The 21,071-nt window shown below is 35.2% G+C and overlaps 1 protein-coding gene across 1 annotated transcript; it reads left to right on the top strand.

The window, feature by feature from the left end:
* The first annotated feature begins 5,991 nt into the window (after window positions 1–5,991).
* LOC135728320 (patched domain-containing protein 3-like) lies at window positions 5,992–17,095 on the top strand. Its single transcript, XM_065246498.2, has 4 exons — window positions 5,992–6,684; window positions 6,976–7,103; window positions 15,202–15,347; window positions 15,426–17,095. The coding sequence occupies exons 1-4, from the start codon at window positions 5,992–5,994 to the stop codon at window positions 17,093–17,095; spliced, it is 2,637 nt and encodes an 878-aa protein (XP_065102570.2).
* The last annotated feature ends 3,976 nt before the right edge of the window (window positions 17,096–21,071 follow it).

Here is a 21,071-nt window from a genome sequence, read left to right on the forward strand (position 1 = left end):
TAAGATAGATTAAAAACATAGAATGAAGCAAACATTATGTTTAATGTATATTAGAAACAGAGATACAAGTTCTTATAAATGACCAAAAAAGCACAATGCAAATGAATCAATATAATGATTATAATGTCTACAGAACGTCTGCAAACACCATAACCAGTAAAATAATAAAATATTTTTTTTTCTTTATTGATTTTTTTTTGCAAACAAAATGGTAAAAGCAATCATATTTGACATATCAGGACAGAAATACATGATATAAATATTTTAACTTACCTAGATACTCATTTTCTTTGTTGCAGACAGAGCTTTGACAGAGCCATGTCCTACCCTGTATTTATAAAGCTTTAAGCATCCAGTAATGATTGACCTTTATACTGTAAGTATTCTGCTTATCTGATATTTTGTGCTTTTGTGTCATCACACATTATTCCACATCAGCATCCGGCAACTCATCCCTATTTTTTTTAAGGTGCTTTACTCCATTTTTTCTCTAGATAAGCAGTACTTTGAAAGAGTTGTGTACAGGTAATGTGGATGAAAAAACAGTGATGAACAAAAAATGTTATGTTTCAATCATTTTTTGTGGTACTGTATGCCCTTTTGTTGATTTATTTGCTGAATCACAAACTTTTTGGTGCATTGATATCACATTTACTGATATCTTTTTTCGTAGTAAGAACTAGTGGTCTTAGCAGATCTTACATTACATTATTTCCTTTTATTGAGTACCAATGCATCCTCATAGAGTACAGAAACAAAATAATTTACATTGTAATTCCCTACTGAAGTGGATGGTCAATGAACATTTAAAAATTATTAACTGATCTAAATATATCTATTTGACTTTAATACCCTGTAACAATCTTAAAAACTCATAAATATAAATACAGCGTCATACAACTTTTTCCTTTGAATCAGATGTTTTTGTTTGTCTGATGCAGTCTCACTCTGTGAAAACCCAGCTAAAGTAATTTTTTTTGTGATTTACTGTTTTGGACATAAACTTATCCTACATAATGTAAAGAACCATCCGTGAAAATATAACATTGATATCTTTAATAGCCTATTGACTGAGTAAGGTCATGTCAGAGATTGAATTAAATGTGAAATTATTGGTTAAAATTTAACTTTGATGCTTGTTATCTCATAATTATTTTACGAGTCTTTAGGCTGAATTTCGCATGAAGGCTTACATAGGATTTCTTCAGAACTGCCATAAATGACGCCAACGAACTTCCACTGTAAAGCAAGTCATAAAACGTATGCATAATATAGACCTATGTACTATAAAATGATAATGAGATAATTTACTCAGCTGACACATTCTAATCAATGTGAACATTTGAAATATATATAAAAAGTATCTCTAAATCAATGACCACGTTTACATGCACCCTTATGTGATTATAATGGAATTTTGGCAATATTGTGATTTTACTTTACCTCATGTAAACAATACTTCAATAACAATTAGGCTCATAATCGTAGTGCGTATAATTGTATTAAACGAGGTTGCGTACATCACTTTTAATTTCAGTATGCGTCCATGTCAACGCATTAATCGCATCTATACCACGATAACTGAAGTGTTTGTGTATTTTATTCACACACCTTAAGCACAAATTTGTTTTAAACTTGAAATTAGGACATTTTCCTTGAACTCTGTCAACACGACTTGCTGTCAGCAGCCTGCCTTCATCCAGAAACAGTTTAAATAACGCGACAGCAGATTATAAAACCGTTACAGGCACCGTCATAATATTTCTGTCTTCATCACGGCACTGAATAACGAAAAATGCCATAAGAATGTGTTTGTCATTTACCCTAAGTAAATTAAAACAGTGGACAGTATATGTTAATTCAGCCTGGTCTTACTGTTAATACGTAGTATGTACACGTAACTTTAAAAAAACAAAACAATTAATTGTACGTTTTAGCATCTATGAAGACATATTTACATTATTTAAACGTAACGTAACGTAAACGTTTTTTTACGGCTAAAAAAACTTAAACCGTTTAAATATCTTTCATTAAAGATTGCTGTATAATTTCCCTTTAACCATTTTAGCGATAATGTTAGCACCTTAACCCTACCCCAAACCTTACCCTAACCCTTTTTATACAAAATTTTTAAATGTGTAATGTATTCTTTTTATATTATTCAACGTAACAGACATATATGTGTAGGAACATTAGTAACAATATAGCCTTTAAAATATATTTTAAGCCGCTAATACAGTCCTCAACCTCAAAATCAAAGAAGCGTCCATTAATCTGTTACTTGTCTTTTAATCTGTTTAAAATGCACAATATTATCAATTATGTGCTGCATCCTTGTCACTTTTCAGAGATTTTTGCTGTTTTTATAGTGTTTTGATCATGTTACATTATTTTATTCTGGCGACAGGCGCTGCAATCACCGTAGTCACAGACGTCATCAGCATCAGAGCGCGCTCATGAGCTTTGCTGTTGCTGCTGCATTTGGCGATCTGAGGAATTAAAACGTGTAAGAAACGCTCACAACATTTCCAAACCCCACTACGGTAATGTGCAGTTAACCTCCTCTGTGTGGAAAATGTATGGTTTAAAATGTGACCGTCTCGACGTTATATTAGTAAAGATTTCTAGATTCATCTTCTTGGTACAACGCCAAAGTTCGCCAGAGTTCACAGGGGCGCGGAATCACACATGCTCACATATGAGGTAAAATTTTATCTAATAATTTTATCTAAACATATTTTTTTAAATCATTATTGAACATTAAACTCAATCACGTGGCTATAGCTTATGTCATTTTTGTTGTTTATATACAATTACATTCACTTCATAGGATAATGCAGTTGTCGTGCAAAATGTATTAATGACACAATTAAACAAAACGTAAATAAACAAAACATGCCGTTTCAGATGTAAATATGATGCCAATATGTCATTATTCAGATTAAATAGTATTTGATATAAAAGTTAGTCAACACTTTTATTTTGGAGGTTTTTTGCATGAAGGCATGTGCGCTCACTCAGATTGTTAGAAATGTAAGTGCCATGGAAAAGATTGAGAGCTCTATAATATTTCGTATGATGTCTGTGTATGCACAAATTTCTGTGAACTGTGCACACTGTGCCCCCTTAAAAAAAATTGGTGCATGACGCCCCGCAAGACAGTTTATTAAAATCATGTAAAGTTACTGTTACAAAAAGCATAACTTAAAATATGTAACTTAAAAGCTGTAAATACGTAAATAATTTGCATATTAAAGGAATAGTCTACTCATTTTCAATAATATAACTATGTTATTACCTTAACTAAGAAGAGTTGATACATCCCTCTATCATCTGTGTGCGTGCACGTAAGCGCTGGAGCGCGCTGCGACACTTCGATAGCATTTAGCTTATCCCCATTCATTCAATGGTACCAAACAGAGATAAAGTTAGCAAGTTTGGTGGTACAAAACAAAACGTAGCGCTTTTCTAAGCAGATTTAAAAGAGGAACTATATTGTATGGCGTAATAGCACTTTTGGGAGTACTTCGACTCTGCGCAGTAACACCCTCCCTCTCCCATTATGAGAGGGAGAAGGGGAGCGGACTTTTCAGGCGAGTCGAAGTACTCCAAAAAGTGCTATTACGCCATAAAATATAGTTCCTCTTTTAAATCCGCTTAGAAAAGCTCTACGTTTTATTTTGTACCACCAAACTTGCTCGTATAACTACTCGTCTTAAATAGGAAAAACGTTGATGTGTTTGGTCACTTCTAACTTTATCTCTGAGTGGTACCATTGAATGATACAGATCATTGCTATCGAAGTGTTGCAGCGCGCTCCAGCGCTTACGTGCACGCACACAGATGATAGAGGGATGATTCAACAATTCTTAGTTAAGGTAATAACATAGTTTAATATTGAAAATGAGTAGACTATTCCTTTAAGCCTGTCAAAACATTGATATTACACGTTTCAATGTGTTTTAAACGCAAGTAAAGGTACATATTGTACAACCACACTGAAACATAAAAATAGACATGTATTCTCATATTTGTCAACGAGATCACTTTGGTTAATTTGATCATTTGTGCTCTGCATTAGGCTATGTGTGAATAATCAGAACATAAAACTGCATATAAACAGGAGTGAGGAGGTTAACTTCCGTCATGTAAACATCTTACTGCGAATAAATCCTTACTCTGATTATTAGAAATAATTGCATTATTGGTGTACAAATGATGCATATTGAATACAGTTTTACTGTGTTAATACTTTTATTATATGATTTTATGATAAAATCACACACTGTAAAATGCTGCAAATGTTCACTTGCCTTGTTTAAGATGTATAGAACAATAGTACAATATAAAATTAAAATATTAATATTAATTAAATACAATTAAAAAAATACATATCTTGGATTAAATTTTTAAACTCATATTGATGCTTCCAACTTGTCACTCTCCTTTCGATTTCATCAAAACATTTACTTTACACTTAAATTTGTCAAATGCTTTTATCCAAATACAGTGCATTCAAGCTACACATATTTTTTTCCTTTTTCACCATGTCAGTATTAAACCCCATGACCTTTGCATTGCCAACGCACTGATCTGTGTGTATGTGTGTAAGAGAGACAGACATTTTTTAATGGTTTTGTTTTGTTACAGAACATATACAGCAAAAGTATTGCATTATAGTACACGGCTTCTTCCTTGGCATACAAATATAGTAAAATAAACATTCATTTAAATTAGTCCATTACATTTATTTCTCATTTAAAGACCCACCACAAAGTTAAAAAGGATGTATGAGAGGTTGTATGTTGTGTGTTTTTTTCTACACAACTGTGTGTTGGATGTGCATTAATGAAATCATGTTGTTTGATTTTAGTTTTTTATTGAGCATGTGCGTGATTCTGCCATATATACGATGTGCTGTGTGCTTTGTGCTCTTGGACTTTTAGTGTACTTAAAGTAATATATTGTGATAAAATGGTTCTGATTTCCAAAGAAGATGGTAGTTTAAGGGCATCTTCTTCATAAACTTTTTGAGGACTTCACCATAACCAGTTTACAATGTCATTTAAAGAAATCATTCTTCAGTCACTTTTGTTAACAACATTGCCATTGGAATTTAAACCTGAAATGATTCAAGTTCAGTACTTAAGGAAGTAGGCTTTATTAGACCTTAAGAGGATTATGGTTAGAACAGACTCATGAGACATTTTTGTTCAGCATCATGATATACTTCGTCAGTATATACTGTCAAAAATTATTATTTAAAGTCCATCCAATCTTAAGATATCGAAATCAAACAAAATATAAATAAAAATTAATATTTCACTTAGTCTGAGGCAGAAGTATGCTGATATCCAGAATGCATGATTCATTTATGCAGTTGTTTTCTGTTTTTTGTCCATTGTTATATTTAACATGTTAAATGTTAATGTCTGTGGTTTTATGTTTTATGAAATAGTGATCCAATATTGTCCCTTAAAGTTGTGACAAGTTTTTTGAGTGACCGTTGTATTGACAATTTTAGCATTTAAATTGGTTTGAAAGACAAATAAACTGGATAGACCATCTCCTCAAAGTAATCAAGACAGAAGTGGTTGAAAGTGGACAAAAGAAATAGATTAAAACACCAAGTGTGAACAAGAATGTGTCTTTCTTGGCAACATTTTACATGAACATATTTTGGGTTGTGGAGAAATGTAGTCAGGTAAAATGAAAACAAGAGCATGGTGAGAATTATGTGTGATGACAGACAGCATTTGTAACTCTACAGTCCAAAATATATATTTGGATAGAGCATAAATGAAGTTAATATTTAACTATATTGCCATATATATCTACTGCTTTGAGTACGCACATACAGTATATCAAATCACTGTTGTCATTTGTTAATAAGTAACCTGATGTCTGGCTTAGTTTGCCAGTGATGACAACATTAATGCGATTCAAGACAATGACTGTTGTGTGAGGAGACAGAAGGCAAACTGCTGAAAGATGGCGAAATGTAAAACTAACTGCATTGAAAGGCCAATTTCTCTGGCCTTTAAAAAGTTTGGCTGTGTTGTTGGTAGACATCCAGTTGTGTTTCTCATATTATCTTTATTTGTAGCTGCTGGTCTTGGAACTGGTTTTATCTTTCTTAAAGACAGGGAGGCAAATGATATTGAAGATCAGTTCACACCTGTAAATGGACCGGCTAAACAGGAGAGGAAGATTGTAGAGGAATTTTTTCCACAAACTGAAGAATTTTCTCATCTGCGACTTTCGTCTGATGGATCGTATGCATCTTTGATCATTACAGGTTTGGAGGGAGAAAACATCTGGACTGAGGCTGCTTTTACTGACATTATTGAGCTAGATAGACAAGTTAAAAGTATAACAGCAGGTGACACTTTTATAAACCTTTGTGCCAAAACTAAAGGAAATTGCGTGTCAAATGCAATTTTGGACTTCATAAATTACAATCCTGGAGAAATAAATTTTGCAACCATAAGATATCCTGTAAATAATGGCGTATTTTTAGGAACAACTGTTGGTGGTGTAGAGCTAAAGACAGGAAGCTCAGAGATAAGCGGTGCTAAAGCAATCAGACTTTTTTATTTTCTACAAGAAAAAAACTCAACAAAAAACACTCAGTGGCTTGATGGTTTCCTAAAAATGTTCTCAAACTATTCAGACCTGAAAACGGTAAGTACTATTATGATGAGTTGCATATACATTTATTTTTGATGATCATTGAATTTAATTTACTTAAATGCTGGAACATTATTTTCATACTGTAAGTCAAACATCATTAAGTTTCATAAATAAAGCTCATTTTGTATAAACACGTACCACATTGATATTCGTCATGTCCAGTAACTCAGAATTGCAAGTAGTTTGGATCACTTTATTAAATTTATTTAGATTATGAATTCAGTAGTTAAAGTACAATAATAACAACTAATTTACAGTTCTGCCTTTTTTATTTTTTTACAGGTGCATGTCTCTCACTTCACATCGATGTCGAGACAGAATGAATTTGAGACCAATTCAGACTCTGTGATTCCCCTTTTCTCCATCACTTATTTCCTGGCCATTACCATTTCAATTCTTTCTTGTCTGAGGTAAGAAAAAATCTAAGATTATTTGAAGAGTTTCGTTCCAAAACGCAATAAATCCATTTTGACTAATTTCGGTAAAAATGTGTTTTCTATACCAAGAAAGTGACAAGATGAAAACCACTTTCAACCAATTTTCTGTTACAAACTTTCAAATAGCATCTTTAGATTATAATAACATTAAAAATTAAAATCCATAATTTGATTTTCAAAGATTTATTATAAAAACTGATCTTTTTTCAAAATGCGATAAATCTATTGAATCAATATATAAATGTGTATTCATCTTTGCCATGTTATATTCATTTAGTTGACTAGTGGTATACACTGATAAAAAAAAACATTAATGGCATTAATCAAAACACTTACTTTGTCATATTAAGAACACTGTCATTGCTGCTGGGACGTTGTCGCTGAACTTTTTTGACATGGATTAGCTGTAAAATGTTTTGGTCCTGCTCAGGGGCGATTCTAGGTGTGTGTTTGTCCGTAAACCTAAAAGACGCAAAGATGTTGTTGGGTATGAAGCACCTTGCCGGTCGTGCACACAATGCGTTTTTAAGTTCAAGGCAGCAGTTCAGTCCAACACAGTTAGGCCCAATCCCATTTCTCTGTCTTACCCCTTTCCCCTTACCCCTACCCCTTAGTTTTGCATATTCACGTGAATGTGCCAAACTAAGGGGTAGGAGTAAGGGTAAGGGGTAAGACAAAGAAATGGTATTGGGCCTTAATCTCATGAACACAGTAAAAAGTTCACTACATGAATAATGACATGTCGTTGAGTTCTGTTGTAAAACAGTACAAAGAGAAAAAGAAAGCCCAATGTAGAAGCATAGATTTTATTTAGTCCACAAAAAGGTACCCTCTTCCAGCCTAAAATGAAAACAATATGTAAATTTGCAACATATGTTGAAGAGCCAGTAAGATGACAATTTTAAGCATCCTATCACTGTTTATAAGTCCCGGACAACAGGTTTAAATGCATACAAGGTCAAAAAACACGCATGTTGTTCCAAATAAAGTGGGCACTGAACCATGGGTATCTTTCATTGCCAAACGTCTAAATCCCTCCATTAAAAAGTAATTTTAACCACTGATTCTTCACAGCCAGACATGTTTAGTATATCCCTCCTTGAAAAAGTCTCATTTGGTAGTGAAAACAACACAAACTGAGAACACAGTGTGAGCTGATGTTTACAGACACTAACTAGCTGTCCCTTACGAAAAAGAAGTATACTTCAAGTTCATTTTATTAAGTATACTTAAGTAATGTTGGAGTATAGTTTTAAGTATACTTTATGTAGTAAGTGTACCAACATTTATGTTCTAGTAGTATACTTGTAAGTGTACTGCTTGAATACCGCTTGGGACTAAATTGGCCCACTTTTAGTATATAGAAGTATACTTCTAAGTGTACTATAAGTGTAAGAGTAGTCAACTTTAAGTGTACAACTAGTGCACAATTAGTTCTTCATTTGTACTGCAAGTGAACTCATAAGAATACTAGTAGTTTTCTAGACATATACTTCAAGTGTGCATGCAAATGTTCTGTTAGTGTACTCTTAGTAAACTAGTAGGCTATTTATTGTGTGCTGCAGGTATACTTCCAAGTGTTCTTTTAATATACTTTTAGTTAACTAGTAGTTTACTAGTCATATACTGAAAGTGTAAATGCAGATGTTCTGTTAGTGTACTCTTAGTAAACTAGTAGGTAACTTATTGTGTGCTGCAGGTATACTTCCAAGTGTTCTTTTAATATACTTTTAGTTAACTAGTAGTTTACTAGTCATATACTGAAAGTGTAAATGCAAATGTTCTGTTAGTGTACTCTTAGTAAACTAGTAGGTTACTTATTGTGTGCTGCAGGTATACTTCCAAGTGTTCTTTTAATATACTTTTAGTTAACTAGTAGTTTACTAGTCATATACTAAAAGTGTACATGCAAGTGTTCTGTTAGTGTACTCTTAGTAAACTAGTAGGTAACTTATTGTATACTGCTTGTGTAACAAAGCACTTTGACACTGAGGATCCATCTGCAGGTTTTTATTAAACACACTCATAACAGCAAACACAGCAATGTAAGGCAGGCAAATCTCGTAGTCATGAAACAGGCAAAAGGGTCAGGGCAGGCAACAAACATACAGTACTCATAAACCAGGTAAAACAGATCAAGATTAATAAATACAGATAGATAAGCAAGCAGGCAAACCGCTCAGCAATGACAGCCGATACAAATCAAGACTTTGCACTGACTGAATGTTTCCAGAGAGTTTATATAGGCTGTCCAATGAGTTTCAGGTGGCAGACTAATCAGTCCAGGCATGCGGGATTATGGGAAATGGAGTCCAGAACGAAAGTTTATATTCAGGGGGTTCAGCCATATATATAGATATATATATATATATACAACCTCAAATCAGAAAAAGTTGGGACACTGTAGAAATTGAGTAAAAAAGGAATGGAATAATTTACAAATCTCATAAACTTATACTTTATTCACAATAGAATATAGATAACATATCAAATGTTGAAAGTGAGACATTTTGAAATGTCATGCCAAATATTGGCTCAATTTGGATTTTATGAGAGCTACACATTCACAAAAAGTTGGGACAGGTAGCAATATGAGTATAACGGTAAATTTACATATAAGGAACAACTAAAGGACCAATTTGCAACTTATTTGGCAACATGATTGGGTATAAAAAGTGTGCCAGTGTCTCTCAGAAGTCAAGATGGGCAGAGATAGTCTATATTCTATTGTGAATAAAATATAAATTTATGAGATTTGCAAATTATTCCATTCCTTTTTTTACTCAATTTCTACAGTGTCCCACTGTAGTGTCCCATTATATATATATATATAATTTTTGTATTTATTATTTTTGTTTGATTAGCTCCCTGATAGCATACGAAAGATTTAGCTTCAAATTGAAAGTACAATTAAAAGGTACAAGTAAAAAAATTAATACACAGGAACATTGTATTGTATTTAAGTGCAATATATATACATTTATAGTATGATGTTAAGTTCACTTAAAGTAAAGTTGAGTAGTAAACTACTAGTTAACTAAAAGTATAGTAAAAGAAAACTTGCAAGTATACCTGCAGCACACAATTAGTAACTTACTAGTTAACTAAGAGTACACTAACAGAACGTTTGCATGTACACTTTAAGTATGAGTACACTATTTAACTAAAAAAGTATAGTAAAAGAATACTTGCAAGTATACCTGCAGCACAAAATTAATAACTTACTAGTTTACTAACACTAAAGATTCTCCATAAAGATAATATACATTTGTACACTACAAATACTTTCAAAATGTACTTAAAATATACTGTTTCTAAAGGATGCTAAATAATGTATTTTATAAATATGCTGTCAGTGCATTATTACAATGATAACTTTAACAGATAAAGTATACCTAAAATAAACTTTAAAATAAGTTCAAATTAGTATACTTTAAAAATTGCACAGAACTTTAACTCCAAGTATATTTTTTAAAGTATACTTTTAGAAAATATACTAAATTATAATTATTTTGAAATATGTTAAAAGTTTAATTGTAAGCAATGTTATAAGCATACTTTCAATATATTCAAAGATGGTACATTTCTTTCTAAGTATATTTGTAATGTACTATTGCAAAGTTAAATATACTTGAAATACAATAAAGTATATTTATTTTTCACCAGGGCTATTCATATGGCTTTTTGCAGCTTTCTTGATGTAGCTTTCGTTGTTGCATTTTTACTTTATACTTTTAAGTATATGTCAGTAAACAAGTATAGGCCAAATATACTTAGACATTTCGGTCAGTATAGGTCAAGTATACTTTAGTACAATTTAAGTATATTTCTGAGAAGTACCTAAAGTACATTTTAGAGAAGTACATAAAAAGTAAACTGAAAGTATACTTTCTTATTTTAAGTTTAAAAGAAGAATACTTTTAGCACACTTCAATAAACTTATTTTTCGTAAGGGGTGGGCGGGTCATAGTTTTTGTTTCTCCCGCGGGCAAGGCTGTAGGCGGAGATTAGTATCTCGTGTGACGTGGATAAGTTCGTGTGACATGGATAACGACAGGCAGGAGATTCAATCCATATAACGACTCGTTTCAGCGATTCAGAGTCGACTCCCTGTTTTAGAAGCCAATAACTTTATTAATCGTGCACTTTTTGGTTCAACTACATTGATGGACAGCTACATGACGCACTGGAATATAGGTCAGTTTCGATTTTGGATCTGTGTGGCTCTTTAATATATTTCTTAATAAAGCAATAAACCCCGAGAAGCAGTGGGTTACCAGTGCATTTTATAACAGCTAAGGGGCGTTGTTAGGCACGACGAGAAGCGGAGTGCCTAAACCCCCTTAGCTGTTATAAAATGCACTGGTAACCCAACGCTTCGAGGGGTTTATTGCGTTTATAAAACGGTTACTTCATATGCATAAGTTAGCGGGATTTTATAAAATAAAACCCAAAAAAGTTGTAATTATATTAGTACAAATATTACTCTTCCGCCAAACAAAGTAGTTCCTCAGAATCAAGTGTGACTGAAACAGAGCGCAGTTCCCAACCAACACAGACACAGCAAAGACACAATGAAAATATGATTTAAGACTGTGGTGTTTATTTTATAAATCACCATTCATCTAATTTATACATTAACATTTATATCGTGCAACTGTTGAAGTGATGATCAAATATGCTTGGAAGCATGCTGAACTCTTTCCCCGTCAGCGTTTATTTTTAAGTTGCCACCCAGTTTTAGTTTAATGCCTTCCAGAAAATTATCTTCTTTATATAAACATAAAATATCAAATGAAAGAACAGACCATCCGCTTTGAAACAAAAACAAACAAAAAAACATTTCATCCTACCTTCATTTGATCTCTTATCACCTTTCAAATTTTTTATTAAAAGCGGAGATAATTCCATTTTTGTGAAGAACTTTAGTAAGAGATCAGATTCAGACGGAGCCATGAACAGTACTACACGGTGTTTTCAGTGAATGCGTCAGTGTTTAAGTTGGGTAAGATCGCCACCCAGTGGATAATAGCGCACGTATGAACTTAAGTTATAAATCCTCAGACAACGTTTTCTCTTTATCGACGAGATGACTCAACAATATTTATTGACATTCATCTGGATATCGCCATTAATTGTGCAATTGTAGACAAATTAAAAATATGATTTAAGACTGTGGTGTTTATTTTCATAAATCAATACGCAGTAACAGTGGCGCAGTGATACTTATGTAATGTGGTCTGAACCGTGAGGTTACCGGTGTATTTTATCACGGCTTAGAACGCGTCTCAACCAATCAGAATGAAGAACCAGAACTGCCTGTTTTATAATATTTGTTTTTAACAATGTGCTGTGCTGCAGCACGTCGAAATAAACATGCAAATTAACAGGAAAATAATTATTTGAGGGAGTGAAAGTATTGCATTAAATTTGGACACCACAGACACACCTCTAGCTCTGCAACCTTATTGGAGTATTCCATTGTATTGCGTAGATGGGCTGAACACGCTGAAAGTCGCAGAGGGGAAAGAGCTGAAGTCTGCCCTGCTGCACCCATGTCTCGATCTCTGGAACCTCCATGTGTGGTCCTTGGATGGGACGAGGAGGTTTTAAGTGATTTGCCGCAAGTGGTATCTAACACTTTTTCTGCAGGGCAAGTGCCATCTACAAACAGGCTTAAACACCGGAGGAGGCAGACCCAGCCATGGCTTTGTTATGTCCTGTACTTGCACTACGTGTGTATATGTATATGTAACTCAAAGCTTTAGGACCTCAGAGCAACTCTTTGTCTGTTTTGGTGGTCAGCAGAAAGGGAAAGCTGCCACCAAGCAGAGGATGTCCAATTGGATTGTGGACATAATTGCCCTTGCTTACAAAAAGCAGAGCATTCCATGCCCCTTTAATTTGAGAGCACATTCTACGAGAACTTTAGCATCATCTTGGGCATTTGCTTGTGGTTCCTCTCTTACAGACATTTGTAGAGCTGCTGGCTTGGTGAAACCTAATACGTTCACTAGATTCTACAGTGTTCGTATCAAGCCGATATCCTCTCGGGTTCTCTCCTCAAACTGGTGAGAACACTGAAGGTCGGCTTGTCTGTTGGCTTGCACCATCATTTTGGTGCTAAATGATTGTACCTTTGTGGAAGGCCATAGAGGGTCAAAACGTCACAAAAATGTTTCTTGACTATCTTCCACCACCTTGATGGCCAATGTTGCAGAGCATCGGCTGTCAGCCTCTCACTAGCTGTATTTCTGAAAACCTGCGTTTGGCTAGGCCCTGGTATAGTTTCCTATGCGTGTATTTCCTATGCGTGTATTTTCCTTGGAGCTTTTCTAACATGTTTCTCTTAGCAGAGCCTGCTCTGCATCTCTCTCTAGTATGTATAGTATTTAGAGAGTTTATGTATATAGACCTATTGGCTACTTAGCGCCACCCAGTGGTATATCTCCTTAGGGTTGGCTCCCCAGCGTTTTCCTAGTTCTGCCCAGACAGGATTCTCTTCCCAGTTTGCCCTAGTTCACTATTGTGGGTTGAGGAACAAATAGTGACCGGCCTTCTGCAGTAAGCCCAGGTTCCGCCTCTTTAAGATAGGAGACGGAAGGTTTATGCAGGCACTGGAAGAGTCAACTCTAGTGGCGCATTGGTACAGATTCCCAAATTATCAGTCACGACGTGACATTGTAGGGACAGACTGAAAGGGAACGCCTCGGTTACGTATGTAACACTCGTTCCCTGAAGGAAGGGAACAGAGACGCCATGTCCCGTCACCACAGTTGCTGTTCCACTGCTGATATTGGCTGGGCACTTATGCTCGGCTTTCTCAGCAAAAATAGCTGATTTGGTAACTGCACCTGCCTCTCGTTAAAAACCTGAGCCACGGGGTGGGGCCTGCAGATGGAAATACCGTGTTTTTTGAAGTTTCTCAAAGCAGATTGGTCTATCTAAGCAAGTTCCCAATTCGTCGGTCACGATGTCTTTGTTCCCTTCCTTCAGGAACAATTTTTGAAGGGGACACAAATTATACAGAAAGAATTGTACTTGTAAGGGATTGTGCCCACCAAAACTTTCAAACGCTGCTGAAAACGCCTGGAGACCGCCAAATACCATCTGTTTTTTCAGCTGAGTGCCAGCATTCTTTAGCTGGGCGCTTTAATAGCTGTGATACTTTAGCTGTGAGCTGGTTGGTTGATGTGGTAATGTCCCGCCCCTCCTCCACTGTGATTGGACAGCCGTGTGAGAACTGACATTGACAAGCGGAGCTTTTCACCCAAAGTTAAGTATTTTTCAACTCTCGGGGCTTAGCGCTGAGCACGTAAAAAACGCAGAGCGCCGGTTTTCAGTGAGGAAGGAAACTGCTAGCTGCTGGCTTATCTGAAAAATGCTGAGCGTCCATTGGAAACAATTGAAAACATGCACCGACCGTGGGCGTAAAAGGATATGTGTACTCATAGAAAAGCCCACATTTTTCTTCTAAACCAACAATTTACTGCAATATTTTTAAAGCTTTTTATAAACAAGCTACCATTTAAACTTGACCTTTGCTAGTTCAATGGTCAAAATATCATTTGCATCTTTTTATTGTTTTGAGTTTGTGGAGGACAGAACACCAAAAAACGGGACTGTACCTGGAAAACATTTGGTCACATTGATTTAAACATAAGACTGTTAGCTAACATTATAATCTCTAACATTGTGGACTCAAGTTAAGCAACCTCATTTTTTGTCATGACTAATTTATTAATGACACTGCATCATCTCTATTAAAGAGATTCATCTGATGTTTGTGAAGTGATCATCCCTGTTCGCTTGGAATATCATACTCTTAATAATTAAGCTCTAGAGGGAGTTGGGCAGTTGTTTCTCATAGTCATACTTTGGCTAACCCTCAGATTGGGGGGGGCTGTCCCCCGACCACCCCCACCCAAAATATTGTATTAATATTTTATGAGGTAATTTAATATTTTTATTAATTAACTATCGAACCCCCTGCAATTCCTTCTCCGAACCCCAGCCCAGTTTGGGAAACCCTGATCTATATAATATTATTTCATACCTAATATTTCTACAGGTTAGATTGTGTTCGTAACAAGGTTTGGGTTGCTGTTGCTGGTGTCATCTCTGCTGGTTTGGCTGTTGTATCCAGTTTTGGATTGCTGCTCTACTGTGGGATGCCTTTTGCTATGACAGTGGCAACATCCCCCTTTCTCATTCTTGGTAATTTTAATGCTATACAATAAGTAAATACAGAATATCAATAATATTTACAGGTGTATAATCTGTGTTTTTCTCCAGGTATTGGAGTTGATGATATGTTCATTATGATCTCCTGCTGGCAGAAGACTGGAGTTGATATTGAAGTTGAAGATCGTTTAGCAGAAACATATAAAGAAGCTGCTGTGTCCATCACTATCACCACACTGACAGATGTGCTCTCTTTCTACATCGGTCTCTTAACTCCCTTTCGCTCTGTTCAGTCTTTCTGTATGTACACAAGTACGGCTCTTCTCTTCTGTTACATCTTTAACATCACATTTTTTGGCGCTTGTCTTGCATTGAATGGAAGAAGAGAGAAGGGCAATAAACATTGGTTGACCTGCATGGAGGTCCCAAAACCCAATGATGATGATACTGGTAATGTTTGTTGTGTTGGTGGAGCTTATGATAAAGACACTGGCACTGATTCGGCAATGCCAATGGATTTATTCTTTAAAAATCACTACAGCCCGTTTCTAACAAAGACCTGGGTTAAGATCTTGTTGTGTTTGTTTTATTCTGGCTATCTGGCAGTCAGCATCTATGGATGTTTCCAACTACAGGAAGGACTTGATATGAAAGATTTAGCAACAGACGGCTCATATGTTGGTTATTATTATGATGATGAAGATGATTTCTTTTCTGCTTATGGTCCCAATGTCATGTTAGTTATAACAGATGAAAACTTTCAGTACTGGAATTCAGATGCGCGCCAAAACCTCGACTTATGTTTGGATATTTTTCACAGTCTATCAATAGTGTCTAAAGATGAAGAAGTTTCACGCATTTCTTGGCTTCATGAATATTTGAAATATGGACAGATTCTTGGTGTAAATTTAAACAATGAAACACAATTCAAACAACATTTAACTGCGTTTCTTAGTGTTTCTGGTTTTAGTCAAGATGTTAACTTCACAAATAATCGCATTTTAGCATCACGTATGTTCAGTCAAACTGTTAACATCAGGACAGCAGTCGATGAGAAGAACATGCTGAATGCATTTAGAGAAACAGCAGATAAATGTGTAAAGTTACAGACATCCATGAATCTAACCGTCTATCATCCTGCATTTATCTATTTTGATCAATACACTGAGATAGTCAGTAATACAATTCAAAATCTAGTAGTAGCTACATGTGCAATGTTAGTTATTTCACTCCTGCTAATCCCAAATCCTCTCTGTTCAGTCTGGGTAACATTTGCTATCGGATCTGTCATTGTAGGTGTGACTGGTTTTATGGCATTATGGGATGTTAGTTTAGACTCAGTATCTATGATTAATCTGGTTATCTGTATTGGGTTTTCTGTGGACTTCTCGGCTCACATATCTTATGCTTTTGTGTCCAGTGAGGAACGGTCAGTAAATGATAAAGCCATAGATGCCCTCTATAAACTGGGATATCCCATAATACAAGGTGCAGTGTCCACTATTGCAGGTGTAGTGGTGCTCGCTGCTGCAAAAAGCTACATCTTCAGGACCTTCTTTAAAATCATGTTTTTAGTCATAATGTTTGGGGCTGTTCATGGCATTATGTTCATACCTGTGTTTCTCACTTTCTTTGGGATTTGTAGTAAGATGTCTCGTACCAAACCTGAAACAAATAAACCGCCTGAGGGGTGGAACAGAGAGATTCCACGAATAACAACAGTAATGAGCCCAAAACTACCACAGACAAATCTGGGATTTATTGATTTGGATTGTTACTGAGAAGTTTACATTTCTAAATGATGTTACCCAGTGTTATTCTTCTCAGAAAATATATCTTTCTGTAGCGCACATCAGGGGTCTTGAAAAAGGGGTTAAATCTTTAATTTAAGACAAACATACAATTTTCCATTAATTGCAACCAAAATATAAAATATCTATAAAACGTTTATGCATACTCTTATTTATTTCCAAAAAGTAAAATATTTGCCTATAACCCTGAACAAGGATCTTTTAATGTTGTGTGATAAATTGTCTATTTATTTGTGTAAAATGTCTGTTCAAACAGCCCAATAAACATAAAAAATTATGGTGTGCTTTAATAATGGTTTTTTTTCTGAATACTTCCCATTTCTGCTTTTATAAAGTATGCATAATATGATTTTATGTGATGTGTAACAATGTTAATTATTAATTTAATAATAAAGTATTTTTGATCTGTTGTGATCTGTTTAAAAACTAGATTAGTTTTCATCCTGTTGCTCCATAGCTTTAAAGGGATAGTTCACTTTAAAATGAAAATTCTGCCATCATCCTCATGTTCTTCTACACATGTATGATTTTCTTTTTATTGATGACCACAAAATAAGATATTTTGAGAAATGATGGTAAAGACACAGCAGATAGTGACCATAGACGTCCATAGAAAAAAATATAATGGAATTTAATGGGTACCGTCAACTGTGTGCTTACGATCATTTATCAAAATATTTTCTTCATCATTTATCAAAAAATTCCTACTATGGAAGTCAATGGTCACTATCTGTGTGTTTGCAACACGGTCTCTTACCCCAGTGTTTTCCAATCCTGGTCCTCGAGCCCCCCCTCCCAGAATGTTTTAGACGTCTCCTAATTTAACAAAGCTCATCAGCTTGTTAGGGAGTTTTAAATTAGGAGACATCTAAAACTTTCTGGAGGGGGTGCTTGAGGACCAGGATTGGGAAGCACTGTCTTACCCTATTCATCACATACTGCCGTTTGGTCAAGGCCCCCTCAGCGTCATTTTTTAAGTTTAAATATGGTTGAAGGAGGGAATATTGTTGTGTCAATGTCACGTTGTCTCGTTGTATCTCCAACATTACACAAATTACCTTACTGAGTCAGTATTAAAATGAAAAGTCACGACAAACAACACGTTTTAAAGTTTAAAGATGCTTTAAAAAGGTTAAAGGAGTTTTCAGTGCTTACCTGTTAGCTGTCTGTCGGACTCGTCCGGGCTGTTGCTGCTCTGTGAAACTCTGTGAGGTGTGGGGGATGGGCACGTGTCAAAATTAAAGCGCAGGTGTGTGAGGGAGAATGTGTGAATCAGTTATCAGTACTTATTCAGTTTAAGTTAAGGTTAATCATTTGCAGAGTTTGAGTTCATATCACAGTTTTTATTAAGTGAAATTAACTTTTTTTTAAATAAGTTAAATAAACTAATTTAGTTTAGTGACTTACACTTTTAGGTTTTACAGTGTACAGAGCCACAGAGACAGATTTAGAAAACAGGGTCTATTTATGATACACCACAAGCCTGTTCACTGCATCTGATGCACAGATTTTGGAAACTTTCTTCCATTGAGGTGATGGTGGGAGGAGATGGAGCAGTAAAAGCAGTGTTGTCGTGTCACTATCCCAGTCTATAATGCTCTCACTGGTTCCTTCCTTGTAGGAATTCTTATTGGACAGCATAAACATACATAATACTGACATACAACCAAGCACTATATGTCACAATACTGATGTGTACAGCACATAAGATGACAGGCACATTTCAATTTGACATATCGTACAAATGTCAGAGAAAAATTATAACTTTCACAAATCTTTATTAATCAAAAATGCATACATTAGTTCACAGTCAGTTTGGCATACCACCTATGACAAAACACGAACAGCATTTTATATATGCAAGGAAGTAACAAACAATGAACAAAGTAAAAAAATCACCTTCACTAATGAAGTCAGCAAAAATAAACCAATCCTGCAGTTTGATAAATTTCCCAGGTCTTAAACCTGAAATAGAGATTGAATAAAGACTGTATTATCAAACAAAATTTACTATAAAATTTAATATAAAAATGTTTTTCATTAAATTGTTGCTTCTTAATAGCAAGTAATTTATGAAATATATATGCCATAGGAAAAAATGTGGCTTAGGTGAGTGACTTGGTCAACACAAACTATTCAGGACAGGTTTTGGTACATTAATAAGTGTTATTTTAATGTATTCCCATGAATCCACCTTAAAATGTAAGCATGTCCAAAATAACCATTGAGTACAATTTAATGTTTACAACTAATAGTTAAACATGCTGCCTCTGTGTCCATGATAATTTTACATAAGTATAACTTTAATAGACAGCTGCATAATTATTTTTACCATTTTAAAGTCTGGGCATGGTGTGGAAATGTATGTCATGTTGATACGGCAACAGTCATGTATACAGTTCTTTAGTCGCCTAAGCAACACACACATAAATATAAATTTAACACGCTCACGTGCGATTCCTTAAAGGGCCTATATTTCGTGGCTACCATACATTTGTAGCGCATCTAGTCCCACCCTTCAGTGAAGGGGTAGATTTGTACAAAGCTCATAATTCTGAGAAAGCACGATGTGAACCGATTGGCCAGCTATCCAGTGCGTTCTGATTGGCTGAATACCTCAATTACGTAAACCGAAATGTGATGTTTCTTACCATGTTTGAAAGATGGAGCTCCCAAAGCAATAGTGAAAGCCAGGAGGTAATATTATCTTTACTACCTTATCAATACCCCACTAAACACAGGACGTCGGATAGACGTGCAGATCATGTCTATATTGGGTCCGTCAGTCCATGACCAATTCTGGACATGTTTTCGACATCCAAACTAGGTCCACTATTTGGACGTCCCACCATGACCCTATTTGGACGTCATATTGACGGGCAACATTTGACGTTTAAACTGGGTAATTTTTTGGACGTCATTTGGACGTCATATTTACGGGCAACATTTGACGTTTAAACTGGGTAATTTTTGGACGTCATTTGGACGTCTATGACAGGCCTATGTCTATATTACAAGATTAGGCCTATAAAAATGTGTTTATTTATAAATATCATCATTATTGTACCAACATGATTAATACATACGAATAGTCTATATTATTATTACAGTACTGTTTTTTCTGCTTTCTTGAATTACATACAAAATTCATCTATACCATTAAAAATATGTAATTAAATGTGTAGTTCGTTATATTAAAAGTATATGACCATACTAACAATTTAGTATGGTCTAAAAGTATGGCCATGTGGCCGAGTGGTTAGAGAGACTTGTTTGTAACCCGGAGATCGGGAGTTCGAATCCCACAGCCGGCAGGAAATGTCTAAAAGGTTTCGGTGCGGTGGATGGGTGAAGTGCAGAGGTAATCTTGTCTTTTCGCTTTTTTCATGTCTCTTTTCCTTATACGGCGGTCCTACGGTTGTCAACATTTTTAGACGTGCAGAACACGTCGAAAAAAAGACGTCGCCTGGCGTTACAAAACAACCCCTTTTATGGACCGAATTCGGACATCCAAAAATTACATGAAAAAGACGTAATTCCGACGTCACTTTGCGCAGTGGGACGAGCCTGAATCTGACCCTGAAAACACAGATGGCCAACTTGATCGATCAACTATACCAGCGCAATGTGAACAGAACGTAACAGATTGGTAAGTTAAGGATACAAAAACATAAAACCATGTCTGCATTTGTGATTGTAGAAACGACAAACAAGCACTACACTACACTGCTTTAAACTTGTATTTAAATCGTCAATAGGAAATTCATTCAATATGAAAACATCGGCTACTTATAGGATGTCAGTCAGAATAACTATATTCATCAATGTAACCGATATTTAACCACATTAAAACAGCGAAAATAAATCAACAAATCTGATTTATTAACAGTCTAAAATAAAAATACTGTGACAAATGTTTAATCAAGAATAGTGATAAAGCTTGAAA

This window comes from Paramisgurnus dabryanus, chromosome 13 (genome assembly GCF_030506205.2).
Source record: "Paramisgurnus dabryanus chromosome 13, PD_genome_1.1, whole genome shotgun sequence".
NCBI lineage: Eukaryota > Metazoa > Chordata > Actinopteri > Cypriniformes > Cobitidae > Paramisgurnus > Paramisgurnus dabryanus.

Bases quoted from the DNA above. Each gene is read 5' to 3' on its own strand.
- LOC135728320 (XM_065246498.2), top strand. From the start codon at position 5,992: ATGGCGAAATGTAAAACTAACTGCATTGAAAGGCCAATTTCTCTGGCC. The intron at 7,104-15,201 runs GTAAGAAAAAAT...ATATTTCTACAG, and splicing joins TCAATTCTTTCTTGTCTGAG to GTTAGATTGTGTTCGTAACA. The intron at 15,348-15,425 runs GTAATTTTAATG...GTTTTTCTCCAG, and splicing joins ATCCCCCTTTCTCATTCTTG to GTATTGGAGTTGATGATATG.